This window comes from Cydia strobilella, chromosome 18, assembly GCF_947568885.1.
Source record: "Cydia strobilella chromosome 18, ilCydStro3.1, whole genome shotgun sequence".
NCBI classification, from domain to species: domain Eukaryota; kingdom Metazoa; phylum Arthropoda; class Insecta; order Lepidoptera; family Tortricidae; genus Cydia; species Cydia strobilella.
In genome coordinates, this window is record NC_086058.1 from 2,685,324 (window position 1) to 2,707,203 (window position 21,880).

General features: G+C 55.0%; 1 protein-coding gene across 1 annotated transcript in view; it reads right to left on the reverse strand.

Annotated features, from left to right (window-relative positions):
- Positions 1–21,880, reverse strand: part of LOC134749489 (ATP-binding cassette sub-family A member 2-like) — a 62,917-nt gene that overhangs the window by 4,478 nt on the left and 36,559 nt on the right. The window contains exons 24-30 of the mRNA XM_063684429.1: positions 21,202–21,299; positions 20,272–20,413; positions 19,340–19,456; positions 18,257–18,387; positions 14,746–14,893; positions 13,676–13,883; positions 3,139–3,281 (exon numbers count right to left, since the gene is read on the reverse strand). Of these exons, the coding sequence (XP_063540499.1) occupies positions 3,139–3,281; positions 13,676–13,883; positions 14,746–14,893; positions 18,257–18,387; positions 19,340–19,456; positions 20,272–20,413; positions 21,202–21,299 (987 nt within the window). The remainder of the gene's footprint in view (positions 1–3,138; positions 3,282–13,675; positions 13,884–14,745; positions 14,894–18,256; positions 18,388–19,339; positions 19,457–20,271; positions 20,414–21,201; positions 21,300–21,880) is intronic.

The following is a 21,880-nucleotide window of genomic DNA, read 5'->3' on the forward strand; positions in this document are numbered from 1 at the left end:
GGGTCAGCTTGAACACGACGGAGTACCCCTGTGCGTGCTCGGCTTTAAGCGCGGCGGCCGAGCCCAGCGCGCGCAGCTCGCCGCCCGACATGATGGCGATGCGGTGGCACAGCGCCTCCATCTCGTGCAGGCTGTGTAACAGACAGCTAGTCTAGAGACTCACCGTCCTGCGCGTGACTCAGCTTGAACACGACGGAGTACCCCTGTGCGTGCTCGGCTTTAAGCGCGGCGGCCGAGCCCAGCGCGCGCAGCTCGCCGCCCGACATGATGGCGATGCGGTGACACAGCGCCTCCATCTCGTCCAGGCTGTGTAACAAACAGCTAGTCTAGAGACTCACCGTCCTGCGCGTGACTCAGCTTGAACACGACGGAGTACCCCTGTGCGTGCTCGGCTTTAAGCGCGGCGGCCGAGCCCAGCGCGCGCAGCTCGCCGCCCGACATGATGGCGATGCGGTGGCACAGCGCCTCCATCTCGTGCAGGCTGTGTAACAGACAGCTAGTCTAGAGACTCACCGTCCTGCGCGTGACTCAGCTTGAACACGACGGAGTACCCCTGTGCGTGCTCGGCTTTAAGCGCGGCGGCCGAGCCCAGCGCGCGCAGCTCGCCGCCCGACATGATGGCGATGCGGTGGCACAGCGCCTCCATCTCGTGCAGGCTGTGTAACAGACAGCTAGTCTAGAGACTCACCGTCCTGCGCGTGACTCAGCTTGAACACGACGGAGTACCCCTGTGCGTGCTCGGCTTTAAGCGCGGCGGCCGAGCCCAGCGCGCGCAGCTCGCCGCCCGACATGATGGCGATGCGGTGGCACAGCGCCTCCATCTCGTCCAGGCTGTGTAACAGACAGCTAGTCTAGAGACTCACCGTCCTGCGCGTGACTCAGCTTGAACACGACGGAGTACCCCTGTGCGTGCTCGGCTTTAAGCGCGGCGGCCGAGCCCAGCGCGCGCAGCTCGCCGCCCGACATGATGGCGATGCGGTGGCACAGCGCCTCCATCTCGTGCAGGCTGTGTAACAGACAGCTAGTCTAGAGACTCACCGTCCTGCGCGTGACTCAGCTTGAACACGACGGAGTACCCCTGTGCGTGCTCGGCTTTAAGCGCGGCGGCCGAGCCCAGCGCGCGCAGCTCGCCGCCCGACATGATGGCGATGCGGTGGCACAGCGCCTCCATCTCGTGCAGGCTGTGTAACAGACAGCTAGTCTAGAGACTCACCGTCCTGCGCGTGACTCAGCTTGAACACGACGGAGTACCCCTGTGCGTGCTCGGCTTTAAGCGCGGCGGCCGAGCCCAGCGCGCGCAGCTCGCCGCCCGACATGATGGCGATGCGGTGACACAGCGCCTCCATCTCGTCCAGGCTGTGTAACAAACAGCTAGTCTAGAGACTCACCGTCCTGCGCGTGACTCAGCTTGAACACGACGGAGTACCCCTGTGCGTGCTCGGCTTTAAGCGCGGCGGCCGAGCCCAGCGCGCGCAGCTCGCCGCCCGACATGATGGCGATGCGGTGGCACAGCGCCTCCATCTCGTGCAGGCTGTGTAACAGACAGCTAGTCTAGAGACTCACCGTCCTGCGCGTGACTCAGCTTGAACACGACGGAGTACCCCTGTGCGTGCTCGGCTTTAAGCGCGGCGGCCGAGCCCAGCGCGCGCAGCTCGCCGCCCGACATGATGGCGATGCGGTGGCACAGCGCCTCCATCTCGTGCAGGCTGTGTAACAGACAGCTAGTCTAGAGACTCACCGTCCTGCGCGTGACTCAGCTTGAACACGACGGAGTACCCCTGTGCGTGCTCGGCTTTAAGCGCGGCGGCCGAGCCCAGCGCGCGCAGCTCGCCGCCCGACATGATGGCGATGCGGTGACACAGCGCCTCCATCTCGTCCAGGCTGTGTAACAAACAGCTAGTCTAGAGACTCACCGTCCTGCGCGTGACTCAGCTTGAACACGACGGAGTACCCCTGTGCGTGCTCGGCTTTAAGCGCGGCGGCCGAGCCCAGCGCGCGCAGCTCGCCGCCCGACATGATGGCGATGCGGTGGCACAGCGCCTCCATCTCGTGCAGGCTGTGTAACAGACAGCTAGTCTAGAGACTCACCGTCCTGCGCGTGACTCAGCTTGAACACGACGGAGTACCCCTGTGCGTGCTCGGCTTTAAGCGCGGCGGCCGAGCCCAGCGCGCGCAGCTCGCCGCCCGACATGATGGCGATGCGGTGGCACAGCGCCTCCATCTCGTGCAGGCTGTGTAACAGACAGCTAGTCTAGAGACTCACCGTCCTGCGCGTGACTCAGCTTGAACACGACGGAGTACCCCTGTGCGTGCTCGGCTTTAAGCGCGGCGGCCGAGCCCAGCGCGCGCAGCTCGCCGCCCGACATGATGGCGATGCGGTGGCACAGCGCCTCCATCTCGTGCAGGCTGTGTAACAGACAGCTAGTCTAGAGACTCACCGTCCTGCGCGTGACTCAGCTTGAACACGACGGAGTACCCCTGTGCGTGCTCGGCTTTAAGCGCGGCGGCCGAGCCCAGCGCGCGCAGCTCGCCGCCCGACATGATGGCGATGCGGTGACACAGCGCCTCCATCTCGTCCAGGCTGTGTAACAGACAGCTAGTCTAGAGACTCACCGTCCTGCGCGTGACTCAGCTTGAACACGACGGAGTACCCCTGTGCGTGCTCGGCTTTAAGCGCGGCGGTCGAGCCCAGCGCGCGCAGCTCGCCGCCCGACATGATGGCGATGCGGTGGCACAGCGCCTCCATCTCGTGCAGGCTGTGTAACAGACAGCTAGTCTAGAGACTCACCGTCCTGCGCGTGACTCAGCTTGAACACGACGGAGTACCCCTGTGCGTGCTCGGCTTTAAGCGCGGCGGCCGAGCCCAGCGCGCGCAGCTCGCCGCCCGACATGATGGCGATGCGGTGACACAGCGCCTCCATCTCGTCCAGGCTGTGTAACAAACAGCTAGTCTAGAGACTCACCGTCCTGCGCGTGACTCAGCTTGAACACGACGGAGTACCCCTGTGCGTGCTCGGCTTTAAGCGCGGCGGCCGAGCCCAGCGCGCGCAGCTCGCCGCCCGACATGATGGCGATGCGGTGGCACAGCGCCTCCATCTCGTGCAGGCTGTGTAACAGACAGCTAGTCTAGAGACTCACCGTCCTGCGCGTGACTCAGCTTGAACACGACGGAGTACCCCTGTGCGTGCTCGGCTTTAAGCGCGGCGGCCGAGCCCAGCGCGCGCAGCTCGCCGCCCGACATGATGGCGATGCGGTGGCACAGCGCCTCCATCTCGTCCAGGCTGAGGAACAAGTGATCAATCAGCGAAACGAGGCACACAGGAGTGACTAAATAGGGCATTTTCTATAAAAAGGGACCTTATTGTCGATGGCGCGTACGCCGCACAGCTTCCCGCGGCATCGCATTTATATCGGAGTATCGTTAATAATGGCGTGAGCGCCATCGACAATAATGTCCCCTTTTATAAAAAATACCACAAATAAGATCAAGACGCGTCGAATAGTCTTTAACGTAACGTAAAATAATCTTAAACAAAAACAGAACCGACTTCACAAAACAGTTTCCAGTTCATCAAAGAGAGAGTAAACGCCTCGTGCATAGTTAGTATAAAAATACTATAAGTGTGCCTGTAATATGTAAAGAGTTCACTCGATTTCCTAATGAACCAATGTTCAGATCCGGACGTAACGACAAAGGGATCAAAAAGGATGTTCTAAAATTTCTAAATAGGTCCAGCCATTTTTGATGTCAGCTAAATCAGGAAATATACAAAAAAATTGCTGATTGAGAACCTTCTCCTTTTTAAAATTGGTCCTTAAGGGTAGCAGGGATGTTGCGAATATTGGCATCCGCATCCGCATAAAATCGATGCGAAGCTTAATGCGGATGCGGAAGTGGAACAGGTAGGTACAGGAGCGTCTTAGCGGCGGCGTAAGTGCTAGGTAATTTCGTCATTAGCCAATAAGAATCTCGTTTCGTTTTTGTGATTCGTCGATTGAGCACTTTAGTCTATGATGGACAGCGACAAGAAGTGAATTTTTTTTTATTCGGACATTAGTAATGCGATCGTAGGGCACCTATAATATTCTCGTTCAAATACTAAATTTCGTTTTTTATAATAAAAAAATAGTAAAATGTAATATTTGACTTTTTTATGTGCTCAATCTTAACATCCGCATCCGCGGATGTGAGCCTTTAAATATTTGCATCGCATCCGCATCCGCGGATGTCAAAAAATGAGCATCCGCAACATCCCTGAAGAGTAGGTACCTGTGCGAGGCGATGATGAGCTCGTGGTGTCTCCTGGCCCGGAGCAGCGCCTGGTGCATGCGTCTCCTGGCCAGCGGGTCCACCCCGGCGGTGGGCTCGTCCAGCAGCGCGGCGCGCGCAGCCGCCGCTGTATGAAGATACTTGTGGTTGTTGATCTATAGGTACCTGTGCGAGGCGATGATGAGCTCGTGGTGTCTCCTGGCCCGGAGCAGCGCCTGGTGCATGCGTCTCCTGGCGAGCGGGTCCACCCCGGCGGTGGGCTCGTCCAGCAGCGCGGCGCGCGCAGCCGCCGCTGTATGAAGATACTTGTGGTTGTTGATCTATAGGTACCTGTGCGAGGCGATGATGAGCTCGTGGTGTCTCCTGGCCCGGAGCAGCGCCTGGTGCATGCGTCTCCTGGCGAGCGGGTCCACCCCGGCGGTGGGCTCGTCCAGCAGCGCGGCGCGCGCAGCCGCCGCTGTATGAAGATACTTGTGGTTGTTGATCTATAGGTACCTGTGCGAGGCGATGATGAGCTCGTGGTGTCTCCTGGCCCGGAGCAGCGCCTGGTGCATGCGTCTCCTGGCGAGCGGGTCCACCCCGGCGGTGGGCTCGTCCAGCAGCGCGGCGCGCGCAGCCGCCGCTGTATGAAGATACTTGTGGTTGTTGATCTATAGGTACCTGTGCGAGGCGATGATGAGCTCGTGGTGTCTCCTGGCCCGGAGCAGCGCCTGGTGCATGCGTCTCCTGGCCAGCGGGTCCACCCCGGCGGTGGGCTCGTCCAGCAGCGCGGCGCGCGCAGCCGCCGCTGTATGAAGATACTTGTGGTTGTTGATCTATAGGTACCTGTGCGAGGCGATGATGAGCTCGTGGTGTCTCCTGGCCCGGAGCAGCGCCTGGTGCATGCGTCTCCTGGCGAGCGGGTCCACCCCGGCGGTGGGCTCGTCCAGCAGCGCGGCGCGCGCAGCCGCCGCTGTATGAAGATACTTGTGGTTGTTGATCTATAGGTACCTGTGCGAGGCGATGATGAGCTCGTGGTGTCTCCTGGCCCGGAGCAGCGCCTGGTGCATGCGTCTCCTGGCGAGCGGGTCCACCCCGGCGGTGGGCTCGTCCAGCAGCGCGGCGCGCGCAGCCGCCGCTGTATGAAGATACTTGTGGTTGTTGATCTATAGGTACCTGTGCGAGGCGATGATGAGCTCGTGGTGTCTCCTGGCCCGGAGCAGCGCCTGGCGCATGCGTCTCCTGGCGAGCGGGTCCACCCCGGCGGTGGGCTCGTCCAGCAGCGCGGCGCGCGCAGCCGCCGCTGTATGAAGATACTTGTGGTTGTTGATCTATAGGTACCTGTGCGAGGCGATGATGAGCTCGTGGTGTCTCCTGGCCCGGAGCAGCGCCTGGTGCATGCGTCTCCTGGCCAGCGGGTCCACCCCGGCGGTGGGCTCGTCCAGCAGCGCGGCGCGCGCAGCCGCCGCTGTATGAAGATACTTGTGGTTGTTGATCTATAGGTACCTGTGCGAGGCGATGATGAGCTCGTGGTGTCTCCTGGCCCGGAGCAGCGCCTGGTGCATGCGTCTCCTGGCCAGCGGGTCCACCCCGGCGGTGGGCTCGTCCAGCAGCGCGGCGCGCGCAGCCGCCGCTGTATGAAGATACTTGTGGTTGTTGATCTATAGGTACCTGTGCGAGGCGATGATGAGCTCGTGGTGTCTCCTGGCCCGGAGCAGCGCCTGGTGCATGCGTCTCCTGGCCAGCGGGTCCACCCCGGCGGTGGGCTCGTCCAGCAGCGCGGCGCGCGCAGCCGCCGCTGTATGAAGATACTTGTGGTTGTTGATCTATAGGTACCTGTGCGAGGCGATGATGAGCTCGTGGTGTCTCCTGGCCCGGAGCAGCGCCTGGTGCATGCGTCTCCTGGCCAGCGGGTCCACCCCGGCGGTGGGCTCGTCCAGCAGCGCGGCGCGCGCAGCCGCCGCTGTATGAAGATACTTGTGGTTGTTGATCTATAGGTACCTGTGCGAGGCGATGATGAGCTCGTGGTGTCTCCTGGCCCGGAGCAGCGCCTGGTGCATGCGTCTCCTGGCCAGCGGGTCCACCCCGGCGGTGGGCTCGTCCAGCAGCGCGGCGCGCGCAGCCGCCGCTGTATGAAGATACTTGTGGTTGTTGATCTATAGGTACCTGTGCGAGGCGATGATGAGCTCGTGGTGTCTCCTGGCCCGGAGCAGCGCCTGGTGCATGCGTCTCCTGGCCAGCGGGTCCACCCCGGCGGTGGGCTCGTCCAGCAGCGCGGCGCGCGCAGCCGCCGCTGTATGAAGATACTTGTGGTTGTTGATCTATAGGTACCTGTGCGAGGCGATGATGAGCTCGTGGTGTCTCCTGGCCCGGAGCAGCGCCTGGTGCATGCGTCTCCTGGCGAGCGGGTCCACCCCGGCGGTGGGCTCGTCCAGCAGCGCGGCGCGCGCAGCCGCCGCTGTATGAAGATACTTGTGGTTGTTGATCTATAGGTACCTGTGCGAGGCGATGATGAGCTCGTGGTGTCTCCTGGCCCGGAGCAGCGCCTGGTGCATGCGTCTCCTGGCGAGCGGGTCCACCCCGGCGGTGGGCTCGTCCAGCAGCGCGGCGCGCGCAGCCGCCGCTGTATGAAGATACTTGTGGTTGTTGATCTATAGGTACCTGTGCGAGGCGATGATGAGCTCGTGGTGTCTCCTGGCCCGGAGCAGCGCCTGGTGCATGCGTCTCCTGGCCAGCGGGTCCACCCCGGCGGTGGGCTCGTCCAGCAGCGCGGCGCGCGCAGCCGCCGCTGTATGAAGATACTTGTGGTTGTTGATCTATAGGTACCTGTGCGAGGCGATGATGAGCTCGTGGTGTCTCCTGGCCCGGAGCAGCGCCTGGTGCATGCGTCTCCTGGCCAGCGGGTCCACCCCGGCGGTGGGCTCGTCCAGCAGCGCGGCGCGCGCAGCCGCCGCTGTATGAAGATACTTGTGGTTGTTGATCTATAGGTACCTGTGCGAGGCGATGATGAGCTCGTGGTGTCTCCTGGCCCGGAGCAGCGCCTGGTGCATGCGTCTCCTGGCCAGCGGGTCCACCCCGGCGGTGGGCTCGTCCAGCAGCGCGGCGCGCGCAGCCGCCGCTGTATGAAGATACTTGTGGTTGTTGATCTATAGGTACCTGTGCGAGGCGATGATGAGCTCGTGGTGTCTCCTGGCCCGGAGCAGCGCCTGGTGCATGCGTCTCCTGGCCAGTGGGTCCACCCCGGCGGTGGGCTCGTCCAGCAGCGCGGCGCGCGCAGCCGCCGCTGTATGAAGATACTTGTGGTTGTTGATCTATAGGTACCTGTGCGAGGCGATGATGAGCTCGTGGTGTCTCCTGGCCCGGAGCAGCGCCTGGTGCATGCGTCTCCTGGCGAGCGGGTCCACCCCGGCGGTGGGCTCGTCCAGCAGCGCGGCGCGCGCAGCCGCCGCTGTATGAAGATACTTGTGGTTGTTGATCTATAGGTACCTGTGCGAGGCGATGATGAGCTCGTGGTGTCTCCTGGCCCGGAGCAGCGCCTGGTGCATGCGTCTCCTGGCGAGCGGGTCCACCCCGGCGGTGGGCTCGTCCAGCAGCGCGGCGCGCGCAGCCGCCGCTGTATGAAGATACTTGTGGTTGTTGATCTATAGGTACCTGTGCGAGGCGATGATGAGCTCGTGGTGTCTCCTGGCCCGGAGCAGCGCCTGGTGCATGCGTCTCCTGGCGAGCGGGTCCACCCCGGCGGTGGGCTCGTCCAGCAGCGCGGCGCGAGCAGCCGCCGCTGTATGAAGATACTTGTGGTTGTTGATCTATAGGTACCTGTGCGAGGCGATGATGAGCTCGTGGTGTCTCCTGGCCCGGAGCAGCGCCTGGTGCATGCGTCTCCTGGCGAGCGGGTCCACCCCGGCGGTGGGCTCGTCCAGCAGCGCGGCGCGCGCAGCCGCCGCTGTATGAAGATACTTGTGGTTGTTGATCTATAGGTACCTGTGCGAGGCGATGATGAGCTCGTGGTGTCTCCTGGCCCGGAGCAGCGCCTGGTGCATGCGTCTCCTGGCGAGCGTGTCCACCCCGGCGGTGGGCTCGTCCAGCAGCGCGGCGCGCGCAGCCGCCGCTGTATGAAGATACTTGTGGTTGTTGATCTATAGGTACCTGTGCGAGGCGATGATGAGCTCGTGGTGTCTCCTGGCCCGGAGCAGCGCCTGGTGCATGCGTCTCCTGGCGAGCGGGTCCACCCCGGCGGTGGGCTCGTCCAGCAGCGCGGCGCGCGCAGCCGCCGCTGTATGAAGATACTTGTGGTTGTTGATCTATAGGTACCTGTGCGAGGCGATGATGAGCTCGTGGTGTCTCCTGGCCCGGAGCAGCGCCTGGTGCATGCGTCTCCTGGCGAGCGGGTCCACCCCGGCGGTGGGCTCGTCCAGCAGCGCGGCGCGCGCAGCCGCCGCTGTATGAAGATACTTGTGGTTGTTGATCTATAGGTACCTGTGCGAGGCGATGATGAGCTCGTGGTGTCTCCTGGCCCGGAGCAGCGCCTGGTGCATGCGTCTCCTGGCGAGCGGGTCCACCCCGGCGGTGGGCTCGTCCAGCAGCGCGGCGCGCGCAGCCGCCGCTGTATGAAGATACTTGTGGTTGTTGATCTATAGGTACCTGTGCGAGGCGATGATGAGCTCGTGGTGTCTCCTGGCCCGGAGCAGCGCCTGGTGCATGCGTCTCCTGGCGAGCGGGTCCACCCCGGCGGTGGGCTCGTCCAGCAGCGCGGCGCGCGCAGCCGCCGCTGTATGAAGATACTTGTGGTTGTTGATCTATAGGTACCTGTGCGAGGCGATGATGAGCTCGTGGTGTCTCCTGGCCCGGAGCAGCGCCTGGTGCATGCGTCTCCTGGCGAGCGGGTCCACCCCGGCGGTGGGCTCGTCCAGCAGCGCGGCGCGAGCAGCCGCCGCTGTATGAAGATACTTGTGGTTGTTGATCTATAGGTACCTGTGCGAGGCGATGATGAGCTCGTGGTGTCTCCTGGCCCGGAGCAGCGCCTGGTGCATGCGTCTCCTGGCGAGCGGGTCCACCCCGGCGGTGGGCTCGTCCAGCAGCGCGGCGCGCGCAGCCGCCGCTGTATGAAGATACTTGTGGTTGTTGATCTATAGGTACCTGTGCGAGGCGATGATGAGCTCGTGGTGTCTCCTGGCCCGGAGCAGCGCCTGGTGCATGCGTCTCCTGGCCAGCGGGTCCACCCCGGCGGTGGGCTCGTCCAGCAGCGCGGCGCGCGCAGCCGCCGCTGTATGAAGATACTTGTGGTTGTTGATCTATAGGTACCTGTGCGAGGCGATGATGAGCTCGTGGTGTCTCCTGGCCCGGAGCAGCGCCTGGTGCATGCGTCTCCTGGCGAGCGGGTCCACCCCGGCGGTGGGCTCGTCCAGCAGCGCGGCGCGCGCAGCCGCCGCTGTATGAAGATACTTGTGGTTGTTGATCTATAGGTACCTGTGCGAGGCGATGATGAGCTCGTGGTGTCTCCTGGCCCGGAGCAGCGCCTGGTGCATGCGTCTCCTGGCGAGCGGGTCCACCCCGGCGGTGGGCTCGTCCAGCAGCGCGGCGCGCGCAGCCGCCGCTGTATGAAGATACTTGTGGTTGTTGATCTATAGGTACCTGTGCGAGGCGATGATGAGCTCGTGGTGTCTCCTGGCCCGGAGCAGCGCCTGGCGCATGCGTCTCCTGGCGAGCGGGTCCACCCCGGCGGTGGGCTCGTCCAGCAGCGCGGCGCGCGCAGCCGCCGCTGTATGAAGATACTTGTGGTTGTTGATCTATAGGTACCTGTGCGAGGCGATGATGAGCTCGTGGTGTCTCCTGGCCCGGAGCAGCGCCTGGTGCATGCGTCTCCTGGCCAGCGGGTCCACCCCGGCGGTGGGCTCGTCCAGCAGCGCGGCGCGCGCAGCCGCCGCTGTATGAAGATACTTGTGGTTGTTGATCTATAGGTACCTGTGCGAGGCGATGATGAGCTCGTGGTGTCTCCTGGCCCGGAGCAGCGCCTGGTGCATGCGTCTCCTGGCCAGCGGGTCCACCCCGGCGGTGGGCTCGTCCAGCAGCGCGGCGCGCGCAGCCGCCGCTGTATGAAGATACTTGTGGTTGTTGATCTATAGGTACCTGTGCGAGGCGATGATGAGCTCGTGGTGTCTCCTGGCCCGGAGCAGCGCCTGGTGCATGCGTCTCCTGGCCAGCGGGTCCACCCCGGCGGTGGGCTCGTCCAGCAGCGCGGCGCGCGCAGCCGCCGCTGTATGAAGATACTTGTGGTTGTTGATCTATAGGTACCTGTGCGAGGCGATGATGAGCTCGTGGTGTCTCCTGGCCCGGAGCAGCGCCTGGTGCATGCGTCTCCTGGCCAGCGGGTCCACCCCGGCGGTGGGCTCGTCCAGCAGCGCGGCGCGCGCAGCCGCCGCTGTATGAAGATACTTGTGGTTGTTGATCTATAGGTACCTGTGCGAGGCGATGATGAGCTCGTGGTGTCTCCTGGCCCGGAGCAGCGCCTGGTGCATGCGTCTCCTGGCCAGCGGGTCCACCCCGGCGGTGGGCTCGTCCAGCAGCGCGGCGCGCGCAGCCGCCGCTGTATGAAGATACTTGTGGTTGTTGATCTATAGGTACCTGTGCGAGGCGATGATGAGCTCGTGGTGTCTCCTGGCCCGGAGCAGCGCCTGGTGCATGCGTCTCCTGGCGAGCGGGTCCACCCCGGCGGTGGGCTCGTCCAGCAGCGCGGCGCGCGCAGCCGCCGCTGTATGAAGATACTTGTGGTTGTTGATCTATAGGTACCTGTGCGAGGCGATGATGAGCTCGTGGTGTCTCCTGGCCCGGAGCAGCGCCTGGTGCATGCGTCTCCTGGCGAGCGGGTCCACCCCGGCGGTGGGCTCGTCCAGCAGCGCGGCGCGCGCAGCCGCCGCTGTATGAAGATACTTGTGGTTGTTGATCTATAGGTACCTGTGCGAGGCGATGATGAGCTCGTGGTGTCTCCTGGCCCGGAGCAGCGCCTGGTGCATGCGTCTCCTGGCCAGCGGGTCCACCCCGGCGGTGGGCTCGTCCAGCAGCGCGGCGCGCGCAGCCGCCGCTGTATGAAGATACTTGTGGTTGTTGATCTATAGGTACCTGTGCGAGGCGATGATGAGCTCGTGGTGTCTCCTGGCCCGGAGCAGCGCCTGGTGCATGCGTCTCCTGGCCAGCGGGTCCACCCCGGCGGTGGGCTCGTCCAGCAGCGCGGCGCGCGCAGCCGCCGCTGTATGAAGATACTTGTGGTTGTTGATCTATAGGTACCTGTGCGAGGCGATGATGAGCTCGTGGTGTCTCCTGGCCCGGAGCAGCGCCTGGTGCATGCGTCTCCTGGCCAGCGGGTCCACCCCGGCGGTGGGCTCGTCCAGCAGCGCGGCGCGCGCAGCCGCCGCTGTATGAAGATACTTGTGGTTGTTGATCTATAGGTACCTGTGCGAGGCGATGATGAGCTCGTGGTGTCTCCTGGCCCGGAGCAGCGCCTGGTGCATGCGTCTCCTGGCCAGCGGGTCCACCCCGGCGGTGGGCTCGTCCAGCAGCGCGGCGCGCGCAGCCGCCGCTGTATGAAGATACTTGTGGTTGTTGATCTATAGGTACCTGTGCGAGGCGATGATGAGCTCGTGGTGTCTCCTGGCCCGGAGCAGCGCCTGGTGCATGCGTCTCCTGGCGAGCGGGTCCACCCCGGCGGTGGGCTCGTCCAGCAGCGCGGCGCGCGCAGCCGCCGCTGTATGAAGATACTTGTGGTTGTTGATCTATAGGTACCTGTGCGAGGCGATGATGAGCTCGTGGTGTCTCCTGGCCCGGAGCAGCGCCTGGTGCATGCGTCTCCTGGCGAGCGGGTCCACCCCGGCGGTGGGCTCGTCCAGCAGCGCGGCGCGCGCAGCCGCCGCTGTATGAAGATACTTGTGGTTGTTGATCTATAGGTACCTGTGCGAGGCGATGATGAGCTCGTGGTGTCTCCTGGCCCGGAGCAGCGCCTGGTGCATGCGTCTCCTGGCGAGCGGGTCCACCCCGGCGGTGGGCTCGTCCAGCAGCGCGGCGCGAGCAGCCGCCGCTGTATGAAGATACTTGTGGTTGTTGATCTATAGGTACCTGTGCGAGGCGATGATGAGCTCGTGGTGTCTCCTGGCCCGGAGCAGCGCCTGGTGCATGCGTCTCCTGGCGAGCGGGTCCACCCCGGCGGTGGGCTCGTCCAGCAGCGCGGCGCGCGCAGCCGCCGCTGTATGAAGATACTTGTGGTTGTTGATCTATAGGTACCTGTGCGAGGCGATGATGAGCTCGTGGTGTCTCCTGGCCCGGAGCAGCGCCTGGTGCATGCGTCTCCTGGCGAGCGTGTCCACCCCGGCGGTGGGCTCGTCCAGCAGCGCGGCGCGCGCAGCCGCCGCTGTATGAAGATACTTGTGGTTGTTGATCTATAGGTACCTGTGCGAGGCGATGATGAGCTCGTGGTGTCTCCTGGCCCGGAGCAGCGCCTGGTGCATGCGTCTCCTGGCGAGCGGGTCCACCCCGGCGGTGGGCTCGTCCAGCAGCGCGGCGCGCGCAGCCGCCGCTGTATGAAGATACTTGTGGTTGTTGATCTATAGGTACCTGTGCGAGGCGATGATGAGCTCGTGGTGTCTCCTGGCCCGGAGCAGCGCCTGGTGCATGCGTCTCCTGGCGAGCGGGTCCACCCCGGCGGTGGGCTCGTCCAGCAGCGCGGCGCGCGCAGCCGCCGCTGTATGAAGATACTTGTGGTTGTTGATCTATAGGTACCTGTGCGAGGCGATGATGAGCTCGTGGTGTCTCCTGGCCCGGAGCAGCGCCTGGTGCATGCGTCTCCTGGCGAGCGGGTCCACCCCGGCGGTGGGCTCGTCCAGCAGCGCGGCGCGCGCAGCCGCCGCTGTATGAAGATACTTGTGGTTGTTGATCTATAGGTACCTGTGCGAGGCGATGATGAGCTCGTGGTGTCTCCTGGCCCGGAGCAGCGCCTGGTGCATGCGTCTCCTGGCGAGCGGGTCCACCCCGGCGGTGGGCTCGTCCAGCAGCGCGGCGCGCGCAGCCGCCGCTGTATGAAGATACTTGTGGTTGTTGATCTATAGGTACCTGTGCGAGGCGATGATGAGCTCGTGGTGTCTCCTGGCCCGGAGCAGCGCCTGGTGCATGCGTCTCCTGGCGAGCGGGTCCACCCCGGCGGTGGGCTCGTCCAGCAGCGCGGCGCGCGCGGCCGCCGCTGTATGAAGATACTTGTGGTTGTTGATCTATAGGTACCTGTGCGAGGCGATGATGAGCTCGTGGTGTCTCCTGGCCCGGAGCAGCGCCTGGTGCATGCGTCTCCTGGCGAGCGGGTCCACCCCGGCGGTGGGCTCGTCCAGCAGCGCGGCGCGCGCAGCCGCCGCTGTATGAAGATACTTGTGGTTGTTGATCTATAGGTACCTGTGCGAGGCGATGATGAGCTCGTGGTGTCTCCTGGCCCGGAGCAGCGCCTGGTGCATGCGTCTCCTGGCGAGCGGGTCCACCCCGGCGGTGGGCTCGTCCAGCAGCGCGGCGCGCGCGGCCTGGCACAGCGCGGCGGCCGCGGCGAGCCGGCGCGCGCAGCCGCCGCTGTATGAAGATACGCGTTTGTCCGCGTGCCGTGATAGATCTGTCAATGGGACAAGGAACAAGACTGAGTACCAACATCTTCATACATAAATTAAGAACGTTAAGAAGAATTTCTTGCATTTACCTGCCCGTTCCTATATCTATCGCATGCGCATAATTATATTGGTGTCCCATCGATGATGATGCCCGAATTTCTTATCCGAATGGACCGCGAGCCAGACGCAAATTTCGTCAGTCATCGCCTCCCGTCAGATGACAATTTAGATGCTATTTTTAATAAAACAAATCGTCAGCCGGTTGTATCGCGGTGGAAAGACCGTGTTACGCGTTTCGGTGGCTGCCATTCCTCAACCCACCGACGGAGCGGCAGCTGACGTTCACGAGGGTTCATCATACATAGCCGTTAACCACTATACGAGTTTTTGCCCGGGAGGCGATTGGTCATGGAAATCTGTTCCTGGCCCGCGGTCTAGAATATGCTCGAGCAGAAAGCTAATCAATTGCAAGGACGGGAAAAAAACCCACGAGGCAAATTAGCTACTCTTAATGAACCATCAAAACCATTGGTTTATAATTTTTATTGAGTGGCGAATACTAAAGCCTCAAATCTTTCAAACTAAACTAAACAATCCGGTAACATAAGCGACGAACTCATTAACCCTTTCATAATCATTTATTTATTTACAGTCAACAATGAGCTTTGAACGCCATGCCTATCTGGTACGGCGGACAACCTTGTATTGTCATTTTGGGAGTATGTGGGACTCTCATCTCCCGGGGCTTTCTGCTGAGAAAAGGGGGGAGGAACCTACTAAGCCCACATCGGCGTTTCCCACAATGTGCCGTTTGAGGAGGCGCCTTGAGATCGCGATCATTCTACCACGAATAATGCTAGTACATACCAACTTCCTCAATCCATGAATTGGAGACGGTGGCAACATCCTCGGCTTGCAAGCCACGTAGGGTCAGCAGCAGTGAAAGGTTCTGACGACCGGTTAAGAAGTCGTCCAGACCGGCGAACTGCGGGCAGTAGCTGAACGTGCGCATGTACTGGGGAGAAAAAATTCAATTGCCTATTTGCGTTTGTATTTAAGGTGGTTCGAATTTCATACAAAATTCAATCTGCTTTAATTAAGGCACTACACACTATTACTACACAAATATTTGCTCATTTATCTACTTTCGAATATTCGTTTGCGCTAAATTAATAGAAAAACTTTGTTTCATACAGAAATCATACATAAATCAACGTAATTTTTTCATCAATTTTACGTATGTGTGTGTCACAAATGTCGTGTACAAATACGTTGCGTGCGGCGTTGCCACTCTATGACGTTGGCGACGTTGCCTGGCCGACCTGGCAGAATTTGCAGTGCCGTCATGTGTAGTGCATTTTTATTTGACAGTGTTGACACTGACACATAGGGTCATGTTTATTGTGACTTATCAATTTGTTTGTATAAATTGAAAATGATAGCAACGTCTAAATCAAGTTACAAAAATCATCGGTGTTCTGGTCCGCGAAAATCCAGAAAAATTCAGACTCAATTGAAGCGGAATTCATGATGGTGAAGTTTCGTAAGATAGGTACAGTTTCATTCCTTCATTGTACATTGTAATTTTCTCGTGCCGATCTTTTTAGAAAATAATTCTCACTTCTTCCGTAATGGTAGATATAAGCAGTGAACAATACCTATATAATGTAATTATTACTGTTTTGGTTGCCGAATAGTCAATGTGTCACTAACTCTAGGTTTTTTTAGGTATTGTGCAAAATGAAGAGGCATTCTTGGAAATAAAATGTTTTCCTTCATTAGCCAGAAAAAATCAGGACATCCTCACTGCAATAAAGTAAAATAAAACATTTCCTGGGGATGAAAATTATGGAATTTTGTCTATGAATGAAAAACACAATTATTACTAGGTAAGTAAATGATAACTTTATTAGAATCCATATTGTTGCATCATCTTTCTTCCTATAACATTACAGATTTTGTGCTATCATGATATTATTTTTCTTTCAGGTACAGGGACAACTACGGATAACAAATATGAAAAAATGTTATTTCATTTGTTGTGTGAATCCATCTACACCAACAAGACATCCACTGCTGGACATAGGCCTCCCCAGGGATCTCCACAACGACTGGTCTTGCAAGACCGGCCAAAATATCGAGAAATAAATAATATAAATAAACATGATAAATATCCCGTTTTCTATAATAGTTATAATTAGAAGGCCATGCAATGTTGTTACTCACTGTACCTACTTGAATCCAAAAAAAAATATAAAAAAAGTTTTAATTTTATTTTACAATTACTACTTTATTATTAGTACATTACGATACAAGTGCGAAAAGTAGGAAATTGGCAACGAGTGGCGATAAATTGAAACACGACCGAAGGAAGTGTTTTAATCGACACGAGTTGCGAATTACCTTTTCGCACGTGTATTGTACAACGTTTTACAGTACATAATTATGGCCCTTTACATTTTACGATACACCTTTACGTTGTACGATACACGTGCGAATAGGTAATTCGCAACTCGTGTCGATTTAAAACACTCTCTGCGGTCGTGTTTTAATCTGTCGCCACTCGTTTCGAATTTTCTCTTTTCCGCACTTGTATCGTATATAACTATTTCAAACTGCAAGGGTACATGATAGATCTCAATTCAATATAATTTTGCAACATTTGGCATTATTAGGTTATAAATTGTATGGAGATGAAATCTATCATCGTACCCTTCCAGTTTGAAAAATACTATAGAGGCTGGGCAGTAAGGGATTGCTTTACTTGTAGAACTATATTTAGCGCTTTAAAAAAAATTGATACCTGACACTTACAAACCTGGACTTCCCTGGGCTAGTGCTACTAAGAATCGTCAGTATTCTCCATCCTTTCTGAGTTGGAAGAACCCAAAAAGGTGACATTTGTGAAAGTCAGGTTTTCAATATATGTGGCGTTTTCAACCAAACGGGTACCTACTTATTGTTGTCATATTTCCATAAAGCTTCAAAATGAAATCAACCTAATCGACAACCGACAATGTGGTACCTTTTAGTTCAAAACGTCACATATTTTTATAAAACGTTATAAACTAATTTATTAATAATACTGAATATCTGGGAGAAAAAGAAAACATAAGTAAAAACTCAAAAATGCTCGTTTTCCCAGAGATAAGACCTAGCTAGATCGAACCCCTTACAGCAAATTTCATCGAAATCGTTAGAGCCGTTTCCGATATCACTGAAATATATTTCGGTTATATCGGAATCGGACAAGAATTCGAAGAATAAAAGGTATAAGAAACATAAGATAACACAAAAAGGACAAAAAAAAGTACCCCTGACGTACCAGTCTCGAACCCGAATCCTCTTGCACGTATTTCCACGAACATACCGCAACGCCATTGCAGCATACTTACATTGCATGAAATTGTCTACTACAAGCATCACGGAAACACTGTTTGCATGTGTGAGTAATAGTAGGAATTAGCATGACAGACACACTCTGTCGACTTTAAAAGTGTTTTTTGCACTAATGAAGTATTCAATATTTATTATAATAGTTCAATATTTATGTAAAGAGTGCGCTAAACATACTTTTAAGTATACAGATACCAACACTATTCCACAAAAAAATTAAACCTGAAAATTTGCGAAAGGGACGCCATCTAGCGGGGTTTAAGCTTTGGGTAACCTAGTCGAACCACCTTAACATGTATAAAGAGGGCTATCGTTTTTTTGCTCACCAGTTGGCGCCTCTGTTGATGGTGGTCCAAAAGACTAAAGAACAGCTGTCAGTCATTAAAGTGACAAGTGACATTTGACATTTCGAACTATGGAAAAGACCACCATCTACACTAGCGCCTCTAGCGGCGAATTCATACGCGTTAGCCCTCATTGGCTTAAAATGTGAAAAAAACCTTAATCGGAAAATTTAACTTGATATTGACACTTCACGACAAAGCAAGCAAGAGTCGGGATGCGACAGAGATGGTTTCAAAAAGGTGGAGAGGAGAAAAAAGCCAGCTCGTCAGAATCAGTGCGGTACCGCACCGACTGGACCTAACCATTTGCTGCGTCCTGCAACACCAACGACGCTGCTGTATGTGTCCCGATTACCTTACGAAGGTCGAGGAGATCGTAAAGTATGTCTGAGTCAAGTCCGGATTCGTCCTGAGGGTCGTGAAGTTGGAATCTTGACACAGCGTGAATTTTAATTCTTTTGTGTTGAGCGTTCCGAGTTCCGACAACATCGAGCGACTTTCACCAAGGAGGAGTTTTGGCCGAAGAGTGTGCTTGCACCATCTAAGGTGTTCCGTAGGTCCCATTCAGTAACCATTTTAACCCACCTTCCCATTTTAATATGTCGATCAATAAAATTCCTTATCTATGGTAAACTTACCGCGTTCCGATCGTTGGCATAGTGTCCGTTGGCGAATATTTCTCCCCCAGTGGGACTTGTGAGTCCAGTCAGCATTTTGAACGTCGTAGTTTTGCCCGCGCCGTTCACTCCTAGTAGGCCGAAACATTCTCCTGGATACGAAAACAAAACTAGTAGACAGGTAATTTTGATTTGACTGTGAACAATATTTATTTTGCGAATCGTGCTTTTTATGTAATGCATTCATTATTATACAGGGTGGCCAAAAAACATGTGCATTCCCGTTGCCAGGGAGATTTTGGGATTATACTGAGCAACTTTTACTATGGGACCGAATACGAAATCGCGAAAAAAAAATTTACCCTCCCATAGAAAATGGACCAGCTAAAATGTATGCAACAGCCAAATTTTTTTTCGCGATTTCGGGGTTGGTCCCATAGTAAAAGTTGCTCAGTATAATTCCAAAACCTCCCTGGCAACGGGAATGCACATATTTTTTGGCCACCCTGTATAAGTTATAATAAGCACCTACATGACATTGATCCTTTTCACACTTCCCTGTCTAGTCTTAGAATGAAACTTAGACATAAGTTGTTTTAATATGTCAAGTATAAATATAAATAAGTAAATGTATAAATGTAACTTTCCGGCTTTCCGGTAGGACAACCGTAGGCTCATGTTTTTCTTTTATCTCCTTTTTATCTCTGCTGTTTAGTGTGTATGTTAACATTATGTACTTACTAATGAACCTCCAGGTCTGTTTTCTTAAGTATGTTAAGTACATTTGTACTTCAAACCCATTTGTATATGTGACTGTTTGTGTTCTAAATAAAGTAAAAAAAAAAAAAAAAAAAAGTCGTTTGTGAGGAGCAATCGAAAACATATTTCACAAAAGCACTGAAGGCTGAAAAACAAAGTATAAAAAATTATTCAATATCAACCGGTTTAAGAACAAAATAATTTGAACCCTATTATCTACACCATAGCTGCAGTGTTTGCCGCAGGTGTTGCTCCTGAGAACAACCCTAATAACGGATCGAAACATATCGATATTCCACCTAAATTACATATGTGACCCAATACAAATATTTCAATAGCACGTACCTTTTTTGACAGAGAAGCTGACGCCTTTGACAGCGAAGAAAGGTTTTCGTTTGCAGCATCCCGGGTACAACTTTTGCACATTGTGGCATAGGATGGAGTCCGTAATCTGCTGCTTCGCTGCAATTTATAAGAATTCGATAGAATCTTGAAAGCCAGTATCTATTTATAACAAAATAGGCATTTATTTTGGTGATGTAATTAAGAAAAATCTATAGTTTCTATTTTCATTTATACAATCGTGATATAATGGAAAGCTTTTCATGCTGAGTGGCCTTATTGGGTACGAGATTGAAAAGCTTGATTATATCATTATTGTATACAATACTTTTTCTACGAGTCAACAAAAATAATACTTTAAACTAGTAGAAACAAACCAAAAGTATACAGGTAAGATACGCGAGCTGCCGCGATACATATTCATACTCGTACGCGCCCCGGCGGGTTGGTCAACGACACCTCCTCGTAACTCACGAGGCCCTGGTACCTGCTCCGCGCTAAATTAAATTATTAGACCTTTTCTTTCTTGATTTTGGCCACCGTAGCCTATGGAGACTAACAAGCAACGCTAAGCGGTTTTCGTAGTCTATGTATGTTGCTATATTAAGGGTGTCACATGCGTGTCTCTGACTTATGAAGCAATTGTTTCTTCTATACAACCTAAAATAAATAATTAATTTGAGCTATCGTTCTGTTTCGTCCTCTTGACCGCGGCGAGCTGTGGATTGGTCAATTTCATTATAGTTGACTAAACCGTTTCGCAATGAATATTACAGTTCAGTTTGGTATACAAAATCTTAATTCAACCATTTAAGTCGACGAGTAGAAAATAATTCTTTTGACTACTAATTTTACTAGCTTAAGAACGAGATATGATCCTGTCACTTCTGTCAGGATCTCTTGCGATAGGTATTGGTGGCCAAACGAATACATACGTAATTGTATGGCCTTCTCGACATAGGCGGTCTCTGCGCGCGCCACGGGGTCCGCGAGGCGGCGCGGCGGCCGCACGCCGCGCGCGACTACACGCGCGTACACACGCTCCAGGAACCCACTATCAGATAGCAGCGTTACTACCTGAATATAGACACACTGTTAATAAACAAAACCGGACAAGTGCGAGTCGGACTCGCGCACGAAGGGTTCCGTACCATTACCACAGAATAAATAATAGTACAGAAGATTCACTCTCTAACAATACGCGTCTATTACGACAGATACGACCGCTAGGTGGCGCAAGCGCGAGCAGGCGTCCGTTCCGTAGCAGTGCGCGGCGACTACTATGGCTAAACAAAATTGGTGTGGGCCGCATGTACTTGTAGCGACGCAACGAAATCACGGAGTGAGCCACGCCTGCCATTACGCAAAAAACGGCAGAAAACCACGTTTGTTGTATGGGAGTCCCACTTAAATATTGATTTTATTCTATTTTTAGTATTTGTAGTTAGATTGGCAACAGAAATAAATCATCTGTGAAAATTTAAACTGTCTAGCTATCACGGTTCATGAGATACAGCCTGGTGACAGACGGACGGACAGCGGAGTCTTAGTAATAGGGTACGGAACACTAAAAAGTATGATGAAACAATTGACTTTCGATGTGGTCGCCGTTTTGACTTTGTAACTTCTGGGCCTGATTGTTTTGAGTTTTAATTGGGATAGGCGTGACTAATGTACGACTTCACTAGTAACTAATTTCAAAAGTGTAGTCCCATCTGGAAAAATCATGAAACTTGGCATGCATGCAGCTTATGTAGATTTCTTCTGGTTGGGAATGTCTTTTGAGCTAAGGACCCGGACAATATTTAAGTTTATATAAAAAGCCTCTTTATTACTAATATTAATAAAGGTTATATTATACTTACAAAATATGCGACAGCTTGTAAGGCGAGGATGAGCATTGGCCAGCCGGCGGCGTCTTTCGTAGCGAAGTAACTCCACGGCTCCGAGCCAGCAGGGGAATCTGTTTAATATACATCATAATAAGCACAATGGGGCAGATGTATTATAGATCACAATATATATATATTACATATAATATATAATTTGATATTTACCAGTCGCTTTTCGGTGAAGGAAAACATCGTGAGGAAACCGGACTAATCCCAATAAGGCTCAGTTGCCCCTCTGGGCTGCAAGGAAAGATGGCAGTCGCTTTCGTAAAAACTAGTTCCCAGTGCCCACTCAAATTTCTGGGATTAGTTTCCAAGTGGACCCCAGGCTCTCATGAGCCGTGGCAAAAATGCCGGGAAAACGCAAGGAAGATGATGATGATTAATATATTACACAATATTTTAAGCCGTTTTAAAATAGTATTTTTTTATTGGCCAGATGTCAATATGTTTTACATCATGAACTACCCAACAAAGATAGGTACGTATTTTTCTAATCATCTAATAGACAATAGCGGACCATTCAGAAACGAGAGACCGGAATATCCTTGTGCTATATTTCCATTTTAAATTTCATGTTTATAGCCCGATTGATTCATAAAGTATCTCATAATCTTAAGCCCGGTTAACATTTGTCTAACGTGTCGTGACG